Source organism: Ischnura elegans, chromosome 4 (assembly GCF_921293095.1).
Source record: "Ischnura elegans chromosome 4, ioIscEleg1.1, whole genome shotgun sequence".
NCBI classification, from domain to species: Eukaryota; Metazoa; Arthropoda; class Insecta; order Odonata; family Coenagrionidae; genus Ischnura; species Ischnura elegans.
Window position 1 is genome coordinate 10,618,810 of NC_060249.1, and position 23,795 is coordinate 10,642,604.

The window sequence follows — 23,795 nt, forward strand, 5'->3', positions numbered from 1 at the left end:
AGCAAGTCGACGCATTGATTTATGCAATGGGTGACGACGCGGATTCTCCCTCACTTGGCGGATGTTACCCAACCGTTGAGAGAGCTGATGAGGGAAAAAGAGCCTTTGCCATGGGCTGCTACGCACACCAAAGCTTTCCAAGAAATCAAGCAAAGATTAACTAGTGCCCCATCATTAGCCATGTACGAGACAAATCGACCGACAAGAGTATTAGCCGACTCATCGTCATATGGATTGGGAGCTACACTAGAGCAGCGGCAGTCAGATGGTGATTGGAGAGCGGTATGTTTTGCGTCACGGACGTTGACAGATACCGAAAGACGCTACGCCCAATTGGAAAAGGAGGTATTAGCGCTTACCTGGGCGTGTGAAAAATTAGCAAATTATTTAGTAGGCAAGAAATTTCTTCTATGTACGGATCATAAACCACTCGTGGCACTATTGGGAACAAAACCCCTCAGCGAATTGTCCGCCAGAGTGCAGCGTTTCCGTATGCGCCTCATGCGTTTCGACTATGAGGTAATTTATGTTCCCGGAAAGAAATTGTATACGCCAGATGCTCTCTCACGATCACCAATCTCCAAAACCCCAAAAGAAGGCGATGTTCTCACCGATGAAGACGTGGAATTGTACGTCGAAGCTGTGAAAGCGGATTTACCAATGAGTGACAAACTCATGAAGGAAGTGTTGAAAGCGCAACGAGAAGATGAAAGAACTCGACGAATAACTAAGTATGTGAAAGAAGGCTGGCCACGTAAAGAGAAACTGCTGTGGGAGGATACCAGCTTCTACCACGAACGAGCAAATCTTTCCCTCCTTGACGAGCTACTAGTCAAGGGGACCAGGGTTTACATCCCGGAATCATGGAGGAAAGAGATACTGAGCCGTATCCACGAAGGTCATCTAGGTATTTCAAAGTGCCGGAGGCGGATGCAGCAGTCGGTGTGGTGGCCAGGAGCATCCCATCAAATACTGGAAATGATAAGCAAGTGCCCGGAATGTCTCGAACGTCGTCCATCGCGAGTAGAGCCGTTGAGACCTACGGAGACACCGGCACGGCCCTGGCAGATGGTGGGAATGGATATTTTTCATAGCAGAGGGCGTGAGTACTTAGTCATCGTAGACTACTTTTCAAAATACCCTGAAGTCGCGTATTTGGAAAATACGCGGGCCACGAACGTGATAGCGAAAATAAAATCAATATTCGCACGTCACGGAATCCCACAAGTAGTCCGAACGGACAATGGGCCACCGTTTGGAGGAAGAGAGTTCCAGGAATTCGCGAACAAATACGGAATGGAGGTCGTAACTAGCAGTCCCTACTACCCAAAGAGTAATGGACTAGCGGAAGCAGCGGTGAAAACGGTAAAAAACATACTGGCGAAAGAAAGAGACCCGTGGTTGGGGTTTCTTGCATACCGTGCATCACCCTTGGAGTCGGGGTATTCCCCAGCGGAACTACTAATGGGACGTAAGCTGAGAACGACTTTGCCATTTCATCCTACGAAGTTGAATCCCAAATGGCCCAGCCTCACGGTCCTACGGGATAAGAATAAGGTCATCGCGGAGAGACAGAAGAGGAACTACGACCGACGACACCGGACGAAAGAACTACCCCTATTGCCTGCGGGAGCCACCGTTTGGGTGAGAGATCGTCGGGAGTATGGAACGGTTGTCGGAGAGTCGGGCCATCCCCGGTCCTATCTCATTGAGACGGGTAGTGGAGTCATCAGGAGGAATCGGGTGGCGCTGACATTAGCTGAACGGCAGCCGAGTATTTCGAGTGATTATGAAGCATTTTTTCCAGACCTCGAGTCTACAGCGAAGAGCCACAGCCCACCAGAGACGGGAGTATTCAGGACGAGATACGGACGACTTGTGCGTCCCCCTCAACGATACACTCCTTAGACCCGTTTCCCTGTTCCTTTCCCTGTTTTATTCAGTGTTTTTTCAGAAGGAGAGATGTGGCGGGTTCGTCGCGGAGGCCCCATTTAATGACAACCCCGGATAGACAGCGGGCGCCGAGGTCGCGGAGCTGCGGGAGCGACGGATATAAAAGGCCGTGTCTTGGGGCAGACGGGGGTTATTTTGCTGTAAAGTCAGACTGTGTAAAGTTGCTTGTTGGCTACTCAATAACGAGGCCGAAACCCGGAACGGAGTTACTTATTTTTTCGGCAACAACACAGTATCGACGGTCCGAACAGATTGCATTTGCATTTTGGATTTGAATTAATTTCCCTTGTTTTTATGCACGACTCGATTTTCAATTTTTGAGAGCTATGTGCTGTTATTACCTCATATGCTAGAGACTCACAAAAATCAACTACTTACAATGTGACTACGTAGGTTTCCACGGTGTCGAGGTTCCAATGTATCCATTCTTCCGGGACTACTGCGTCCGTTGTTGGCTAAGCGCCATCGAAACTGTTGTCTTAACCAACAGCCGACGCGGTAGCACCGGAAGAATGGATACATAAACTAATTACATTTTAAAATTTTCATGTTGGATATTCTCTATTGTATTGGTCGTCCACAGAAGGTGCATTGTTATTCTTTCCCTTTGTTTTTTAGCAATGGCTCGGTTTTCAAGTTTTTAGAGTTATTTATGCAGTTATTTATTCATGTTCTAAGAGCTAAAGGAACTAATGTTTAGTATGAAAATGAAAAGCGGCTGAACATTGCTATTATACTCGTTGCCTTGGTCTTGTAGTGATTCTCCTTCCGAAAGGTTAATTACGGGCACTCCCTTTTGTGAAGGGCCAAGTGTCGGGAGAATGAGTTTTCAGGTGCCGCTCAAGGAAGTTCCGCTCGCCCCCTCTCAGGCCGAGGGACCGGACTCAACTTCCGGGCACGCGTGTTGCCCCGGCAACAGAGAGAGGAGATTGCGAGGGGAGGGAGGGGATATAAACTGTGCTCTCCGCTGAAAAGCCGTGGAGTGACGCAAGAGGAGGAGGGATGGGATGATGCACGAATTCCCTCCGCGAAAAATAAAAAAGAAAGAAAATACACATCCGAATACCCTCCCCTCACGTCACTTAGCGACCAACTCCGTCAGGTCCGGCAACTGCGTTTTTTTTTGCTATACTTACCTCCTTGGCTCAGAGAATTAATCGCACAAATATATCGCCGATTTCGCGAAAAAAAATATGAAGTTTTCCATCAACGATAAACCGTGCTTTGCTCACCTCTCTTCCTGAAGAACCTAAGAAATAAAACAGGGTTTTTTTCTTTTATAAATATTCAATCGATAGGTTTGTTTAAAGACAAACGAGAGTATGTACATCGTCACCATTCATATTTATTAATCATAATATTCACATTTATTTTAATTAATCAGTGTTTATTTGTTTTCTCCTTGTGAGAATCTTATGGAATACGATGAAAGGTGAATACTGAGGAAAAAATTGATGAATTATGGAAAATTGCATCGGAAGAGACACTTTATGCCTGAAAACAGAACATCAAAATCCACATTCAAAGCCGCGCGATGATGACGCAATGAAGTTCGCAATTGCGGATCCCATCTTCGCGAAAAGGAAATTCAGCCATTGGTAGCCCTGGACCGCCCAACCCATTTTTTTCTTCCCCTGCGCTCCTTCACCCCTTTTCCCGTTCACCCCTCCCTTCCCCTCCATATCTCCAACCGAACCCAAACCCCTTCTTAATCCTTTCCATCCCCCCCACCCCTGCTGCCAGATTTGCGAATTGAAAAAAAAATTAAGAACCTCCCCACTAACCCCGTTCTGCAAATGCTTTGAAGCGACATCAACAAAGAGGGAGAAGGAAGTAGAAGCAGATGCATGAGGGGAGAAACGAAGGGTTGCAAAGAAGAAGAAGAAGACGAGAGAGAGAGAGAGAGACAGAGAGCGAAATAGAAGGAGAGAAGGGGATAAGATGGCAAAGCGAAGCATAGCGCAAAGACTCGTCCTATTACCCACTAGTAGGTACGTCTTAAATAGGGCACTATCTTGAACACAATATTTGCCTGCGTAACCTTAGATCAGTTTGAAAGAATGGTAAAAGCACACCACCTTACAGCAATACTATGACACAAATACGATATATATTTGAATATATAATTGAAACCAACAGTTCTGAAATTTCTAAGAGGCAGCCATTTGGCAGGGACCCGTGGATAAACAACAAAATATATTCAGAGTGTTGATGATGATAATAAAAGCACTCATACAAGGACTCACCCCCAAGGTTGGTTTGGATAGGTGAGATCAAAGCTTACCTCGAACTAAGCCACAAAAGAGTGAATTTCACATAATCAGGACCATTTTCTTTCCCTAGGTCATTTCGCACTTCGAGGATTTCTGTTTGGGGGTTTCCGAAGGCTTCTTTCTAGGTCTTTGAGCCCGGGGCCCCTGGATCAGCAGCCAGGCACTCTTCCAACTAGGCTACCGAGCTCCCCTAGTTAAGGAACTATTATTTAATCCGCATAGTTTTATTTAACATTATTTACTACTGGAGGTAGAGCAAACGATAGAAAGATAAAATATGGTGGATCACACTGGTGGATAGACTAAACCTCAAAAAAATATTTCCCAGAAAAGTTGCTAGAAGACTAGTCCAAACCTAAGAAAATTAAATTTTTATTAAAATAACTTGTTTTAGAAAACCTTAACTAAAAAGATATGTTTCTGTCTGCCTTGGCTTAATAAGCAGTGGCACCTTCGATTCGACGAGGTTTCATATTAGATGGCATGAATTTATCAGCAATTATCAGCGAATAAATGTGGAACTAAAATTCTATTGAGCATCAAATACGGAGAGAGCAGTGCAGTCCATAACATAACCTTCCCCCCACTCTGACTCAACCTTATTGCTGAAAAATAAAAAGTGTGAAGGAGTGGGCGTGGTTCAAAGAGAAAAGAGAGAGAAAGGGAGAGAGAGAGAGATAGAGGGAGAGTGTGAAAGAGAGAAGAGGGTAACAAGGGGATGAAGTGGAGAGAGGAAGTCGGAAATCCCGAATGACGAATGGGGGAGTGAATGGACGCCAAAGGAGTTGGCAACAGTGAGGAGGGAGGGAGGGGAAAGTAAGGGAGGTGGGGGGGAAGTAGGGGTGGGAGACATGCAAGGGGAGAGAGGGGGAATTTTGAGGAGGAAGAAGTGGCCGAAAAAAACGCGAGGTTTTTCAAGGGTGCAAGTTTCGGACACAGAGAGGGAGGGACTATAAAGGTTGGAGGAGGCTGGGGGCGGAGAGGGAATGGGAGGGGGTTGGTGACAAGGATTGCGGGAGGGGAGGGGTTTAAAGCCACGTGGGAATGAGGATGTAAACAAAGGGGTGGGCGGTGGGGCAGAAATCGCCATGCTCAGCCAAAACAAAGCGCCCCATTAAATTGAATACTAGGTAAAATCATGGAGTAAGAATATGCTTATTCTATGGTAAAATCTCAGTTCATGGTGCACGAAATAAATAAAGTTTTTGGACTTGAGTGCATCGTAATAGAACTAGAAACAACACCTTTTAATAATTACCAGGTGGATGGATTCAAGAATGTGAAATGGTTCAAATAGCTGCAGCATCCGGATTGTTAAACTCATTCATATTTCCGAAGACCACGGAATGAGTGCAGATTAAAATTTTAACCGTAGTATATATGTGTAATCCAAAAAATATTTTCTCTTTAATAGATAAGTTAATTAATCTTATCCATTGGTGTCGAAAAAAGGAATGATATGATAATATCTATATAATATGTGAGTGCACAAGAAACTTAACCAAATTAAGCTCCAACCACGGTCTTGTTTATTGGTTCTGGCGCCACTTTCGCTACATTATTGCCTTGTAATCTTTCTGTTAAGTGGTAGTGATTAATTTGGTCACTGTTCGTGAAGCATTTACTTATTATACTGCACACAAACGACTTCATTCAAAAGGTATTCATTGTCTTTTGGGTAAAAAAATAATATCTATATTAACTGCAGGCAACGTTATATCTTGGCATTTATGCGTAGCTAAAATTAATCTGTTAGAAAGATAACCTTGAAAGGACACTGTCCTTTTCTGAATGGTTATTAGAGTGTTGTAATGCGGTATTGGAAGCTATCTTTTTTTTGCATTGAAATTAGTTCAAATTTATCATTGTTATGATGGAAATATTTCGCATGTTTTATACCAATCGTTTTACTAATTTGATTTCACCCAATTACTGCATGAGGTAACGATCTCTTTTACCTGGACTGGCATAGTTTCCCTGTCTGTACAGCAAAAGCTCTCTCTAATAATTAGCATCTTTCAAGAGATACTTAGCCTTCTCTCAGTTTATGAGGCTGAACAGACATCTTTTACATTTACTAACTTTTTCACATCAATATTCTCGTTTGTTGGGACGGGCGACGTTTTCAAAAATTTTCTTCCGTCTTTGTGAGAGAATGTTCTATATTCAGTGACGATTTTCCAGTTCTCTTGGGGAAGAAAATGATTCATTAGTTCAAGTTGTAAAACACCTGGCACGAGTTCGAGATAATCGGGTTCGGGTCCCGCGAAAGGCAAATGACGTTTTTTATGAGGAATTTTTGCACTTCTTGTGCTCTTGCGAATTTGTATCCGCTGATATACGTATTTCTTGAAAATTAGCTTCAAAGGAACTGCTACGAAATATTTATAGAAACAGCAGAAATATGCTGTTGTTTCTCTGAGATCAGCAGGAGTTGGGGAACTGAGTCTTGGGGGATTCGTTAGTTCAAGTGGTAGAACACATGGCGCGAATTCAGAAGATCCGGTTTCGAATCACGCCCACGGCAAATAGTATTTCCTCTGTAGAATATTCGCAGTTCATGTTCCCTTGCAAATTTGCATCCGCAGAAAGGTTTCTTGAAAATTAGCTTCAAAGGAGCTGCTGCCAAAGACTTACAGCAACAGCAGAAATATGCGCTATTATTTTGGTGAAAGGAGAACGAGTTTGGGGAAATTCGTGGAGGGGGTGGGGGAGGATGCAAGAATTGTAAAACAGCTCCGCGGAAGAAGAGGCGGTGGATGTTTGAGCGAGGGGGGAGGAGGAGGAGGTAAGTTTCTGAGTTGGTCGGGGACGAGAGAGGAATGAGGAAGGGCCTACTGGATATGAAGGTTTCGGGTTGGTAACAGAGCTGGGGCGTCGTGAGGGATGACGGGAAGAGGCAGGACTCTGATTGGTGAGGGAGGAAAGGCACGGAATCACGAGTGCAAGGAGAGAGGGATGGAGGGGGTTGTGGGGTAATACGGACGCTTTCTGAGGAGGGAGCATGTTTGGGATGGGGTGAGATGATGTAGGGACGGGAGGAGGAGAATGAGGAAGAAGAGCATGGATATATGTACTACGCGACTGACGCATCGCCCCACGACAATGATGCAAACTTTTCAGAATGTAGGCGAACTAAATATCCTCTTCCCTTTGATGTTCGCCGAATAGAGCACGTTTTCCAGGTAGTGTTTTGGTAGCTGGGTGCGCAGTTCTTGGCGTTTGACGACGAATTCGTTTCCCGTTTAACAGCGATCTTTCAGAAGACGCAGTTGGTGATATATCAGGCAAACAAGATAAAGAGGCTGAATTACTTCTTCAACTTCATTTCTTAGATTCTGAGATTCTGCTTAAGGTCTTTTGCCATCTGCTTCGGTGAATGTTGAAGGTATAGATTAAAAAATTCGACTACAATTTTGACTTTTTATCTACAACCGTCTAATTCAAAATTCATCTGATTTATTCGGAATTTTTTTTTCCCAAAAATGTTATTATCTTCTAACTTGTCAGTAAGAAAAACTAGCTACTTCATGTAACAATTTTAATTCCCTTGATTTTTTTATAATTGTAAAGAATGAAAAACAATAGAATACAAGTATTCAGTAAATCTGTGCGGCGATAGCGCTGAAATCACTAACCGAATCTGATATCGCTTCCTTATATATTGAGTTAGAATGGCGAAAATCTTCTCGATTCAAGGAGAATAATGTGGACCTGCCAACGACAGTCCTGTAACCGTGTAACTTAATATGCAAAATACTTTGAATAATTTGCTGAAGAGAAATTTGAAGAATTAGCTGAAACCTTTAAATTTTTCTCAATTCTCTCACCTTGTTCTTCGAATATTATTTTGACTCACCTTCCATTTTTTCAGTAAAACAATTTCCTTGTGGCAAATAATAAATGTGCTGCAATATTTTTAGAAAAATATAAAAGGAAGGAAAGTAAGTGGATATAAAATATTCAGGAACCTGTGCCTCCTGAACTCGGAAATCGCCAATCTATTACTAGATCATTTCTTCACCCTAATGAGTAATAATGGCGAAATGTTACTTTTATTCGAGTAAATAATTAAATTCCAGCCGCCGGTGTACCTTTACTTGCAAGGACACATGAACTACGATAGCTATACGACGAAAAAATCATTTTTCTTGGCCAGGATTCGAATTCGGATCTCCTGAATTCGCGTCTAATTTTCTACCTTTAGAACTGTCGAGGAATCTTCTTCCGCGAGAGATGAGGATATATTGAGAAAATTATTCTTATTAGAGGATTCTCTCATAAAGACGGGATAAAACTTCTGATGACAACGCCTATACCAGTAAGAGACTGTATCAATGCAGGAGATTTAAAACAGCTTTTCAAACTCATAATCCTAGGAAACGCACTTAATTATGGAACTTAGTTATTGGAGATCGTATTGATTAAAAAACGAGGGATAAAATCGCTCGTAACAGTAAAAGAGAATATTGATGTAGAGAGGATTGGTGATGAAAAAGGAACAGTTATGTCTCATAAACTTATGTTTTTCTGAAAACATGTGACCTATAACCGAGAACTTCTGCTGTAAAGATAGATGAAAATCATGCCTGTTCCGGTAAAAGAGAATATTAATGTAGAAACAAATGGTAACGTGATGGGAACACTTCTACCTCATCATAATAAAGGAGGCTACGCAGAACTGGAAATATGTTACTTACCAAAGAGCGTATTTGCTCTGAAGATGGCGAAAAACACCAACCGTCTAGATAAAGGATATTGTTACGGGGAGGAATGGTGATGTGAAAGAAACAATAGTACCCCCATCATCATCGAGAAAGCTCAGAACTCTGGAAACATTTCTCTTATTAGAGAGCATATTGCAATTAAGACTGGGACAGACTAGGCCCGTCCCAGTAAAAGAGAATATTGATACAGAAATGAATGGTGATGTGTAAGGAACATTACTACATCATCATCATAGAGAAGGCTGAGTACCTCTGGGAGAATGTTACTTATTAAAGAGTGTATTTGCTGCCTAAGACGAGAGAAAACCGCACGCATGCTGGTGAAAGAGAATATTGGTGTGGAAAGTGGAGATGGAAGGGCAAAGGAGGACTCTTGCTCGCTATACGCGATCGCCGCTGAGCACAAAAGGGTGCGGGGGTCTGAAGTCCTTTGATAGAGCGAGCAGCGAGGGAGAGTCGTCACCTATGCAGATAAAATGTGGGGCACGCCATTGACATAGATGAAGCTCCGCCGCTGCGAGTCGTTGATGGCAGGCCGCCCTGGAGGAAATGGGTATTGCACTCACGCACGTGTAGGGGGAATACCCGCACGGCTCGCAACAAACAGACATGCGAGCGCGTGTTGCGGAGGGGTGCGGGCGGGGATCGAAGCGGGGACGGCTGGGTGGGGAGAGACGACTCCGCGAGGGCGTGGCACCACCATCTCCTGACGGGCACCATCTGTGCACCAGTGCACCACCGGCGTAAAGGGGGGAGTGTCCGCGCGCGCTTTTGTGCAATATTTGCATCTTACTCCGGGTGTGTGCAGTGCCGGTGTTTCTCTGCACGGTTCCCTGAGCTCCCTCTATCCTTTCCGATGTAATGCTGTTGAGGGGGATAGGGATGAGCCGGGGCCTCTAGGTGGCGATGATTGCGACCGCAAAAAGCGCTGGCGCAGCGTTGAGCGCGCGAGGATGCAAATAGATGAGATCTACGTGCTCGTAAAGAGCGTGTGTGCAAGGGGGGAAAAAATGGGTAATCAACTCGCAGAACCTCAGCGCTACGCGTTTACTTCCTTTTTGCTAGAGTGGGGAGTCATAAATGTTGTAGACACCGTGAAACTTCAGCGACACTCTTACATCTAGGGGAGGGAGTGTGGAAGGTTTATGCCGTCGAGTTTTACGAGGGATGTGCTCGGACTGTTCTAGAAATAATGTCGACCGCAATGATGAATTTATTAAAAAAGAAAACACTTATATATTTTCAAATATACGCCGCAAACAGTTTTCGCAGCGTGTGAAATGCTATTAACGCATTAAGACATGATTTACTCACAAATTGTTTGTTAATAGTGTCAAGTATCCCCATGTATTTCTCCAGTCAATTTGAATAATGTAGTCTTGAATTTGATGCCATTAAAATGATGCTAGTGTAAGACAAAGATAATTTTAGTTAACTACAAAAATCGAAAACTGTACGATTGATCTCTATAGTGATGGCTAGAATTGAAAACATGATCGCTAGTAGATTGATGACTTGCCGTTCAACTAGTCGGAAGTACTTAACTATCTTTATATCATTCTCCCCTGATAAAGTGCATATGGCGGTTGTGCTGCACTTCTTACCTATGAAACTACGGTATGAAAGTTATTTCTTTGTGAGAGTTGAACGTGAAAAGCCTGAAGCCAAATTTTATAGAACTAACTAAATAATAGAAAACTTAATACCATCGTATGAAAAAATGAGAACATTTGAAGGTTGGGATAGAAAGAATTAAAGGTTATCATTTCGAAGTAAATTTAAAGTAGTAAAACCTGTCATTTGTTTCTGAAGAAAACAGAAGAAAATGGAAGAATTCGTTGAAAAACAACGGATAGAAAGAAACACTTAGGCATTAGTTTGAGGTGGAGGAGAAATACGAAGAAAGGAGCAGTGGAAGTTCAGGAAAGAGGAGCAGAGGATTGAATACATGAAATTTACCACGAAAACACGCACGATGAGGGAAAAAGTAAAACAAAGGACAAAATATCGGTAGTATGCTTGCAATGCAAGCTACCTATTAAAAGGATTTTTCATAAGAGAGAAAGTTTTCCAGATTTGGGATGTTGAATTTTGAATGAAGGTGGGAAAAAGCATTTTGATGCCAGCGTTTGGTCTTTGGGAAGACTTTAGGTTTCTAACATACCAATTGTGCCTTTTCATTGCATTACACTCTCTAATAAACTATTCATATCATAAGCATCCCATTTTTGGGTAATTTCCAACACCATGGATAGATAGGCATCGGATTGTCCATAACTAAATATCGTATAAACTCAACATCTACCAGACCCATGTCAAAAGTAAAGCAGTGCAATTCGTCAAAAACAGCTATGGGCTTATTGAAAGCGTTACACAGATGTTAAACGAATTAAGCTGGGAGCCGATAGAGACTCGGAGGCTGCGCGCTGGGCCTAGATTGATTGAACAAATGAGAATGGATATCTTTCAGAGCGACATATAGAACATAATATTAGAGCCGCACTATATTCCCGAGTTCCAAATAGAAAACAAATCAAGAGCGATATTTTTCGGAGCGGATAGGTATACCAAATCGTTGTTTACCCCTAATAAAGAAGGAATTTAAGAAATGCTATGCGGAACTTTGTAAAAGAATTTCCTTTTAATTTCTTAATGGCTGAATTTCTAACTTCCCCCGTCTCAAGCCTATTGTGGCAGCTTGCGGAATAGTACACATACACATACAAAGACGTTGGTAAACTCTAACCTTTCCCATCATGACTAATTTTAAAGTTCATGCACAGAGTACACGAGTTACTTTTGGGATTCTTTTGTCTGTACTCGCTTCACCGGCAAAGCTCTCTCCAAATAAAGGAACTGCAGAGTGTACGTACTCACTCACCCCTCCAGTAGTACCTCGTGGCTTCATACTTTCCTCTTTCACGTTCCATTCCATCGCTTCTCCTCCCTCCTTCTCCCTCCCTTCTCTGCGACGTCTGCTCAAAATCCTACCTGGCAACCATGTCCCTGGCAACGATCCCAGGAACACTCAGGCCAAATGGAATAACTTTTTAATTCACCAACTGATACTTTCATCCCGATTGCGACTTCAGTCCCATCATCATTCTCGAGGTTTAAAGTAAATCCTTTATCCATCCATATTTATTGAAGCGTGGGGGGAAATACTTTTTCGTTTTTTTTACACGTCTCTTTCTCCGTAATGTTTTCCTCTGGCACTCTTCCAATTCTAAGACCAGTGAGAAATAAAACTATGTGAAAACACTTTATGTATATAAATGTTTGGAAAGGAAATTGCTTAGCTTTTCTACAAAACACACACTTTGTAGAAAAGCTAAGCAATTTCCTTTCCAAACATTAAATATGGAATTCTACAAAGTGAAGGCCTCAACAATTGAATTCATCAACTTTATGTATACTTTAAATATATATGCTGAAGATTCTTGTTGCTTGATTTTGGCATGGATGCCTAAATTAAATGCTTTTTTGCACTTAAAATAACCATAAGTGAGCAATTTTATCGAAAAATAACGATTGTGTGATTCATATAGCTATAAACTTATGAATATAAATTCTTGAATTTGTTCTGCATGAGGATTTTTATCCAATATAACTACATGGGCATTTCTTTAAAAGATAAAAATAATAGTATGGTAAATCTTGAGATTTGACTCAATATGATTGCCGCTTTAATACTCTCTATGTGAGTTGATATGGGGTTAGAATCTGGGAGGAGAAAGATTATGGAGTAATACGTGAATGTCCTTTTCTAAAATTCCTTCACTATAATATTTTATAAATTTTTTATCCCTATCACATTTTATAAATTATAAAATTTTGAATAAAACTAAGAAGATTGGCGAATTATTTTTAGCACCAACGCCGTATGTCTTTTGAATTCCTTTCTCTTATACCCAGTTTATGCTCTCAAATTATTTTTTGTTTTCATTTTATGCAAAACCTTTGGGATATCTTAATTAATATTACCATTAAAAAATTAACGATGCTGTCGACAAGGACAATTCTCAATTATGCTCACCTGAGTACATACATTTCATTGGAGCGCCTAATGAGACGCGTATATTCCCCATGAAAACCCAGGAGGCCTTACCAATGGGTATTCACCGCAGCGCGAGCACTTATTTATTTCACGGACGGCTGAAAATGTTCACCCCTCACCTTCCCTGCTCCACACGGGCTGGACGAATGAATATGCAGAGGTACCTACACTCATGCATATTGCTCATTCAAGCTCACCAGCTTCAGCAAGCTCTAAACAAACTCCTTAGTCATCGATACGTATTGTAAACTATCCGATAGTGAATTTTAAGCCGTTCAGTGTATAGTAGTAGCCTCATAAAAAAATTTAATAAATGAGAAGCAATAGGACGTGCTTTAAGTCATCGTTTCCCTACGATGTGATAATAAAACTGGCTGGCAGTTTCCCAAAATAATAAGGAAACTATATATATTTCACTATTAGATTCCATAAGTAAAACTAGTTTGCATTGATTGGAAATATAGGTGGGCCTACGTGTAACATGTTTTAATTGTATTTAATAGTAAGCAATGAATGAGTGGAACACTTAAGCAGTCATTTAATTTCAATCATTATATAGAATTGTAGAAATTTTCATTCAGAATGCGTGGTAAAAAATAAAATTTGGAAAAAAGCATAAAGGCATAAATTACAACTTACACAAAATTCTCACGAAATATATGTGGAATCATGCAAACTGATGCATTACTTTAGATGAAAGAAGGCTTTTTACCTATATCTACAAAATTCCCTGCGAGCCATCTGAAAACACGTGTAACGGGGGAGGTTAGGGTTTCACTATCTCTCCAAAAAAATAAAATAAAAGGGAAATAAAAGAAGGACGAATGCGCATTTATCAAAGCAATTTATTATTCATGGTAAAACTAATTTCTGTACTTACCCGTTCTGCAAAGTGTCTCTCTAATTTATTTTTTCTTTTCTGTATTGCTTAGAATCATGTTAAGGTACTAATATTATGTTCTCCGTGCGATTGTATTCATCTTGTTCAAAGAAATGGGAAACATTTATACAGTGTACCAAATTGAAGAATGATCTCAGGATTTCCCGGTGTACTGTATCGTGGAAGGTTACTCGGGATTTCCACCGGGTCAGGCTCTCCATCAGAGCCGACGTTTCGATGAACAAGTCGTCCATCGTCATCAGGGTATGTAACCTTCCACGAGTGCAGCAAATGAATCACATCAATGAAATTATCAATGTTTTAAATTAATTACATCGGTGGACTTATCAATGTCCTCAATTTATTCTAGGATGCGCAAAAAACTTAAATTTTGAATGCTGTCCACCGATTATTTGATTTTTTAATTTATAGTTTTATATTCATATATATTACAAATCCATACGATATGCACCTGAAATACTTGTGTAATCATGCAAATGCATGCACTATTTTACGCAAAAGAATATATTTTATGCATCCAATTCAGACAATGCATGTACATTTATGCGGGGCACCAAATTAATTATATCATGGGACTTCACAAGGACCTCATTTCCTTCTTGGATGCGGAAAACGCTCAACTTTTAAATGTTGTCCACCTCCTCCCTCGACCGATGCACCCTCTCCTACTCCTCCGCCCTCAACCCCCCCTCCCACGTCTCACCCCACACGCCAATGCATATCCACACACTCCCCCTTCCACCCCTCCACCTCCCTCAACCCTCAAACACCCCCACCCCATCTCCACGATCCAATCATCCACTTTTTCCCCTTCCCCTCCACCGCAGCACTGCTCTCCCACCCCATGCCATGCACCACCGAGAGTGCAGCGGAACGGGTGCATACAAACACACGCGCACGCATCCATCCGAGGCGCGGCACTCACGCACACGATGCGTGCGTGCCGACGGGCTGTTTCCATAGCAACAGGCTGGTTTGAGTCGGGGAGGAAGAAGGGAAAAAAGAGGGAAGAGAGGAGAGAGAGAAAAAAAAGTAGTGTGCATAAATGTTTCCTCTCTTCCTCCTCTTCTTACTTTTTTGTGCGATTTGAGTTGAGGCGTGGTTGGAGGTGGAGGGGGAAGGAAGAGGGACAGCTGCTGACGTCGACGAAAGCGATGCAGGTGGAGGGGGAAGGGGGGATTTGGAGGGGAAGAGATGAATGGGGATGGAAGGATTGAATGGATGAAATTTGGGTGGAGGAGGAGGGATGGAGAGGGTGTGGTAGGTAGCGCTCACATGGCAGCGGCGCCACCGTGGGAAAACGCGGGATTTTGAACGGAATCGGAAAAAGTGCCCGAATTTAGAGCGCAGGAGACGGATTCACGCCTTGTGGAAGGGTAGAGGAAAGTCAAGCCAAAATGGCGCATTAGGTCCAGTTAGATCACCAAAGCTAAGTGAATTTTTCTCCGGACTTAGGTCAGGAGAATTATCATTTATAGATACCTTTATCTTGGCCCTCGGCTTTCCTTGGCTCTTGTCCTCCGTTTGAAAGTGGCGGTCAAGTTTAAATTGGGGAATTCGGGCCACTACATTTAAATTTAAATGCCTTAAAATGGTGGAAGGTCCTCTTAAAAAAATAACTCAATACTTCGTAGAACCGAATGATATTTATGGATTATTATGGTATGAAATTTTGTTGCTTAAGGATCAACAAAAAAATGTTTTTCCGTTTTTACACGTATTGCTCAGACTCTCTCTGTTGCCTATTGAACCTGGCTCTTTAGGAGACGTATGATACATAATAGTGGAGAACTGTACCAAATTTTATTCCGTTGAAAAAGTGAACGCCTCTGCTACGTAATAGAGCTTAATAACGGAGAACAACTTGCAGCATATTTTAAATGTTATTATATGCTCCACTAAATTAAGTGAATTGAAAGAATTTATTTAGTTTTTAATACTTCTGGAAGTTATGTAACAATGCTAATATTAATATTGGTATGTAAATATTATTAATAATTATAAAATCTGTACTATCATATAACACATACATTGTATTTAGTTTGAGCAACAGTAAATTGGTGACTCAGTCCCAGAAAGATACAGTGAGTGAGTGTACAAAACGTGTTGTTAGCGTTGGACCTGTTTCAATAGAAATTGCATCCACTCTTTTCATTGGGGCAAGGAGCGAAGGGAATCGCGCAAAGGACACGGGGTTAAATCTGCGCGGAGGGGCGTGGGGCAACAAAGCACACTGAGGGTGAAACAGCCTGGTGACAAGAGAGCGCGAATGAAGAGAAGAGACTTAGCGCCCGGAGAAGGGAGGGGACGCAGGCAGGGGGGGTGGCTCTAGTCGCTTGAGGGGTGGGGGGTTCGGAGGGGCAAGAGGCCGAGGGGTTGGGAAGGAGAGAAAAAGTGCCTCACTCCCCCTTTTCAATTCGATGAAAAATTCGCGAAAAAGAAATGCTCAAGAAATCAGAAAACCCCCCGTGGTGTGTGGGCGTGAGGGAACGAAAGATAATAATGCGAGGGAAAAGTTGCAAATTGGATAAGGAGGAGAAGACATCGTGACATCCGTGAAAAGGCTCCGTTCACTTCCTTCTTAATTCCTCATTTTCATTTTTCTCTCCAGTCTGGTTCAAAATAATGAACTTTATCCCACTTAAATTATCTCAAACTCCGATGCGAGCGACATTATCTTTTTCATGTTGTTTCATCATATTTACCAGTTAAATTTTCACAAAGGAACTGTAGTAAAGTTTCTTTTCTTCTCTTAAAAAAGATGAACAAAAATGTATTTATTCTTTTTATATTTCCGCAATTAACAGTTATAATGTGGTGAAATGAATGGGATTAATGTAATTTTTTCTTTATTGGCAATGGACGCACGAGCACCGTGTGTATGTACTTCGTGCCAGTTTCAGAGCGATTTTCATCTGCTCTGAAAACGGGGTTTTGTTATACCCTATTTCATAACATTCATTTTATCAATGTATTTTCTTTTTTACTTCCTCTCTCCCTCCCATTGTCCTCTTACTCCACAAACTCGTTTTCACGCTGACGTATTTATTATTTTACAGTTAAAAAAAAATATTGTTTTGTGCCCCTAAACTCTCTTAAGTTTGGCATCCTAAGAATATTTTTCCGAAATAATTCCCATAATTTTACCAGTATTTGCTCCTTTCTCTGGTGTGATTTAGGTATTTTTTTCCAGTGGAGTATATGCAATGCTTGATTTGATACTCCCGTCCGCTATCCTGTACTTTCGCTCCCATTATGCGCCAAATCCTAAGCTGAGGCGTCAATTTTTTAATTACTGTCTGATTCGTTTTGTTTAGTTTGCCTGTTTCACACCGTTTTTCTCTCTTCATCTCAATCTAATTTTTTCATTTCACCTCCAACTTTACTTCACCTCCACCATTTTTCTTCTCTTATTCCTTCAAAGTCATAGTTCTCTGTTATCTTGCTTGCTTCGGTGGGATAAAGCCCTCCCCCACTAAATAAGTTCGGGTTCGACTTCTCGACTCGACTTCATGCTATTTTCGTCTTTAAATTGAATGTGCAACAAAATTCTTCCCTATCCTACTCATCTCAGTGTCTTCTCTCCCTCGCACTGCGGCTATATCACGCCTCTCTTAATTTTGCCCCTTGGTATTCCTAATGAGCTCCGATTCAAAGGTGCAGGGTGGTGTGGTGAGTCATCTCCTGAGAATAATCTCTCTCGCAGCGAGAAAAGAATCGCTCTCTCTCTCTTCCTACCGTTCGTTCTCACTCTCCCCTTTCTCCAACACCCTCGCCATTCTTACACTCTTATTCATCCCTTCTCCTCCTCTTTCCTCCAATCCCAGTCGTCTCCGGCAGTTCGCACCTTCTCTGGAAGCGCATTAGGGGGCGCGGAGCGGATTGCCGAAACATGGGCGGGAGGGGGTGGTTAGGGTTGCCCGCTGCTGGGGCGCGAGGAAAAGGTGGGGTCCGTGACATTGGGAGATGGTGTGCTGTTGTTTACCGTTGCTTAGGACAGAAGCTTACAAAAGTTTCATCTCAAAGCGAATTGAAAGCCATTTTCTTTATTTTTTCCCTTAAAATTAGAAATTCAGGGCTGCTTTAATTTTTTAGGTCGGATTTTTACATTCCTGTATTATTTGTTGAACACAAGGAACTGAAACTTAGATGCAAGGAATTTTTTATCTGATGAAGGACTTATACAAGGATATTTTTAACATATCAGCATTTATTATGATACCCGGGTATGCGAATCGAAATAGAGACTAGTGCTAAAGCAAATCTTGTTATATAGCTTTTCGTTTTGAATTAGAGTCAATGCGACTATGCTATTATTCTGATTCTATTTGTAGGTAACGACAAATATTACGGAGGGCTTACAGTTAAAAATAATTTTCTATTGTGGTGAGTGAGAGTAGATATGTCTTTATTCGGTGAACTTTATCTTACATTGTGCCCGTTCCACACGTTTGACCTGCAAGTCCCTACGCCTTCGTCCAACTGCAAAATCCTACGATGATTAATTCTGAAAGCTGAGAAAAAAATTACCACACATTTGATTAGAGTGCAACGCTATAGGCCCTTCTCAAGATGCGAAATTTATTGGCTTCACTTGGAGGTGTCGTCACCCCATTGCTATCGGCTCAGTGTCAGCAAACATGGTTTCAGATTTTGAGGCCCATCATCGATATTCTAATTTTTCGTTTAATACTAGCCGTGGGTAGTCAGCCACACATCGAGCAATCCTAATTGTGGACGCGGCGAGGAGGAGAATCTTGGAAGAGGAGGAGATGGTTATCACCATGGAGAGAGAAGCCGAGTCATGAAAAGGGTGTATGGTAACAAGAGGAGGGAGGGAGGTGAGGAGAGGTCTTGTGGAGGGGGCAGCTCGAGTGTGGTCTTGAAGCATGAGTGAAGGGGGAGGGGGGATTTAAGGGGAGTGGTTGCACTGGAGTGGGTCTCCTGAGATGAAGAAGGGGGGAGAGTGTTTAGTAGTCCCTCACTCGAGGGGAGAGGGGAGGATTATTATCATTTTTTTCGGAGGGGAGGCATCGCGAGGGAGGGCGTGGCTGACTCCGTGTTTTCCTCCCCGAAATCCACGTGGCAATGTTTTTGTTTTGGTCTGTCGGCAAGCGAGCGGAGGGGAAGTTTTGAAGGGAGTGAGGTAGACGTGACGGCGACGAGGACTCGGTCACCATGCGGGGAGCCAAGGTGCGCGAGATACAAAAAAAAAACAAAAGAGCGTCGAAATATTTTTTCTCCCCATTTATCCAAGCTTCCTCTTTATTTTTATATATATATATATACCAAGCTTGCGAGAGCTCCGTTTATGTACCCTCCCCCGAGAGAGTGTTCAGTTCGGCGCGTCCCAAGGAAAAAAATCTGCTTATTTTTTATTTAATGCATTTTATAATCGACGCAACTCGGCTGTTTTTTCAAGTGCTAATGAATAAATTGAAAGCGAGGTGGCGCTCTTATCCTCCAATTTATGAAGAACCAACACGAGTATGTCTCTTAATTTCTTAATTTATCCATTTATGTAAGGCAATTCCTTTCGTATGGTGTGTTTCCGTAAACGTTTATCGCTAATCTCTTTATTCACCAGCAAATTAAATTTATTTGGTTAACTTCTTACTATTTTCAACCCTCTCAGGTCCTTCTTACACACTCTGAATGGGAAATTATGTATATTTATACAATGCACATTGTAAAGTCAGTGAGGCAGTGTTAAATTAGGATAAAATAATTGCTTAAATTGAGGATTACTTCAGTTCTCGGCATTGTGTTTTGACTTTTATCGCTCTCTCTTTTTCATTTACCTGTATAAAGTGAAGGCCTATCCTCATATTTATAACGTTTTCTTCATTTTTACTGTGATTTAGTGCAGATAATGTGTCTTCTAAAGTTTTAGTTTCGAAATTTGTTTATCTAAAATAATCTCTTCTAAAGTATGGGCTTACTTACTGAACAGGGTGGCGATATTTTCATTATAATATTTAGCGGAAAGTATGTATATAACAGTAAAGGTTATTCTTCCCGAAGGATTGTGAACGTAAACAACCAATATTTACCATTACCTACTGAGAGCACAAGGCTGACTTGGGGAAGATGTGCGATAATTTTTTTTTAATGCACAATGTCTTATAGTAACCAAACGGACCTTCCGGCTGCATCGAAGAGTAAATGCGTGATATAATTGTGCATTTTTAGTGGTACTATGGTAATGGTGGTGTACCAGCTAAAATCATTTCATAGAAAAGTTCAATCATAATTTCAAACTTATTATTTTATCAGCTAAACGTGTGACATCTAATACTGTACGGCAATTGGCATTCATAGGAATGACTATCGTATTATGCAAAAACTCATTGAAATATCGTAAAAAGAGTATTACCCTGGCAAACATCCTCTTCATTGCTTGCAGGGTATTATCGGTGAGTTCTCAGATTGAAAGAGCCGAGGTCTTCTGTTTATAAGCAGCTCAATAATGTCGAAGTATGGACCCAATTTCAATCGTTTCATCGAAGCGGACAAGGGCGAAGAAGGCCAGCGCACATATCCTCGCCTCTCCACACATCCCGTGAGCGGAACAAAGAGTATCTCTCGGCTGCTGCCCACGCCTCCGCTGCCATTTCATCTTTGTATGGCAACAGAGGATCGATGGAGCAGTGCGGATCATTATCACTGCCAGCTGTAACCTCCAATTCGTGCGCTCCCCGTCCAGTGTTTACTTTTTCGAGGAAATGCCTCGCGGAGAGGGCGGTCGCTGAGGCAGGGTAGGGATTTTGGATGCGTCGTGAAGGGAGGGGTGGTTGGGAGAAGGGTGTGTCGGATGAGGAGGGTTCTGTAACGGGGGTTGATATGGGCGTGGCCTTGAGGAGGATGAGGACTGCACAACCACCACGTGGCCTATCCTAACGTAGAGACGAACCTCGTGAAATCGTTCGGACTTTTTTAATGCTACTTTTTTACATTTCTTTTTTTATCTTAACTTTTTGAAACATTTAACCTTCCATTGCTATCCTTCGACTTAGAAATTCAAGTTACAATTCTTATTTTCCTTTGAAGTTATTAATTTACATTTTGCGAGAATTCCAGAGAGATAAAATCATTCGCCTTGACAGGGATCCCTATAATCCCCAGGACCTCTGTGGATATTCCCCGTGTACTTAAATTTAAATTTTATTTTTCATTTGATATTTATACATTTTACAAAAAAACTTCGTCTTTAACGCCAATAAATAAAATTAATTTTATAAAACGTTGTATCGAACAACAACCTTGAGTTAATTGGATGTTGCGGTAAATATATCAAAGTATTCCTCCCATTAGCTTTAGATTATTGCATTATTTACTATGTAGTATGGTGGAATAGTGTATAAGGAATAATTTCTTTAAATTAAATTAAATTGAACAATGCCTATTATAGATCAAAATTTGAGTATTAGAAACGCAAAAAAAATATTTTTTGTCCATACCTGCTGGACTGTGGAACAATACGCCAATATAATTGAATGCTGACTAATGGATTGACGCCTTCAACCTCGGGCTTTCAAGCATTCTTCGACAACATTCCTAGGCAAGAAACATATCCTAGTATCATTATCATTCGTATCTGGCCAGTTCACAAAATGTCAGGTTGAAGCAAGGAGGTGAGATCGTTGCTAACTTTGTATTTAATTTTAAAGTTGCTCGGAGAGGCAAATGAAAACTTAGTTAATTAGGGAGTAGCTGTTAAATGTTTTCTTTTCCCTGCCCAGCTACGGTGGTATCCATGGAGGAGAGTCGGTTTCGATATGAGGGAGAAATATCTGGACCTCCACTTGGCGACAGCGGGGCATTTTTTCGTGATTTTTTCCCCTCCAACTCCCCCCCCCCCCCTCGCGCCAAAGTCACGACAGAGGGATGGGTTGGGATATGACGAAATGAGCGTGGGTAGGGTGGTAAGCTGTGAGGAGGGGAAAGAGTTGGGGGGGAGTTGAGGGGGATAAATCATCGACAGTGGGGTGGGTTAGGACTTTGGTCCGCATTTTTTCGCAATTCCGCAAGAACCCTCGGCACAGAAGATCGATCTCTCCACGTGAACATGCGAAGGGGAGAAAAAAAGAGAGGGGAAGAATGCAGATTTTAAAAAAAAACATTGAAAAGAGTAGATAGCGAGAAGAGAGAGAGAGAGAGACCGAAACACATTCAAGGCACCGAAAATTGAGTTGCAAAGTGGGCAAGGGACGGTCGGAGGAGGATGCTGAGGGTGAGTTGAGATAAGGAAGCAAAAAGAGGATCAAAATGTTCTCAAGAGAGAAAAATATGGAAGCATGACGGAATTGAAAATAAAATAATCCCTTGGGGTTCGAGCAAATTTTCCTCATGAAAACATCGGTTGTCATGCGGACGTGTTTTCCTCCCTTTCTCGGTAAGGAAGAGCGACACGGCAGGCATTCCGGTGCCACGTGCATTCATGTAAACAAAGGCCATCGTCTCATAGTAACAGGAATGGCCACTTATGTTAGAGGAACTCCCTAACACTCATCTGCCTGGGTCGTTTGACAAACCATTCAATGCATAACCATTCCTAGAATTTTTTAAGAAAAACAATTTTCTATATTCTTTTCAAAATTTTTGAAGAAATGGCACTAATAGGTAAGCTACACTTTTGGAGTTAATTTCAAACATACAGCTTGCATTAATCCAAATTTTAAAGCAACTAGCAATATTGTAATGTAATTTGAAACCACTTTCGATGAACAATTGGAGACCAAAATACTGCAAGAAAGGATTGTTTACATATTTTCGGAAACTAAAAACCATTCAAGGAGTAATCTGATATAAAGGGAAAGATAATTGATTCTTAAAGTGGCCGAATTTCTCCTTTGGAAGTAGTAATACTTGTCATTGTGAGGTGAATTTCCAAAAATATCATGAATATGGCTCTCAGGGTTTTTCCTGTCGCTTAACTTTAGGCAAGATAAAATTCAGTAAATTATATATGATTTTCTTATGTATATTGCGGAGAACTTCATTACTTAATAATTAAGGTTTGACAACTTTACTATATGTTTGTTATCCTCCAATGCTTACCGTTTAGATTGGCGAAAGAGCGTGTTTTTATGACCCGAAGATGAGTTTAAGTTTAAAAGTAGTTAACACTAATGAAATGCGAGTCACATCCTTTTTGGTAGAAAAATGAGAGGTCTTAATGTTGTAAAAGCTAAAGAAGTTAACATACCCCAAAGTTTATTTTACGTAATGGGAGGTGAGAGGAAAGAATTTTATTTTATTTATTTGACCGTATCGCTAATTCAGAATCTGTAAAGCGCGCCATAATTCGATGAATTTCCGATTTAATTTGCCAATCTTCGTTTGTTTCGTGACTTTATTTATAGCAAACATGGATTTCTTTTGACGTTGTGACGAATTTTATTACTTATCACGTGCTTAAGGTCAGGCGAAGTCGTTACATAGTATTTTAAGGGACGTTATCCCATCGTTTTGCTTGGAAGAAGAGCGCGTGTTTACGTTCCGAAGCCACGCGCTGATGGGGTGAATGACACTCGCGCGTCTCGCGAATCCGCACTTCCCTCTCACACTCGTTTCACTGCTAGCTGGCTCTGCGTCTCCCTCCCCTCCACGTCCTCGCTTGCGTCCCCGAACCCCCTTTTACTCATTCCCGTCCCGACATCCCCTATCGAACGAAAACTCGTCCATAAAATTCCATGTCTGACACTCGTGGTAGCTAATTTCATAGAAATTCATCTACACCTACATAATACCCCGCAAGCCGCCAATAAGGCGTTTGACAGGGGGTGTTAGGACACCAGCCGTTTAAAGCTAAAAAAAAATGAAGTGCTCTAACGAAGTTGGGACTATCGTTTATTAAAGTCCTTTATGCTTCGGGGAAAAAA

The 23,795-nt window shown here is 41.6% G+C and overlaps 1 protein-coding gene across 1 annotated transcript; it reads left to right on the forward strand.

Annotated features, from left to right (window-relative positions):
- Positions 1–1,296: 1,296 nt before the first annotated feature.
- On the forward strand, positions 1,297–1,908 carry LOC124157145. The gene has a single exon (XM_046531645.1). It carries the CDS (start codon positions 1,297–1,299, stop codon positions 1,906–1,908), a length of 612 nt encoding a protein of 203 aa, XP_046387601.1.
- Positions 1,909–23,795: the final 21,887 nt, after the last annotated feature.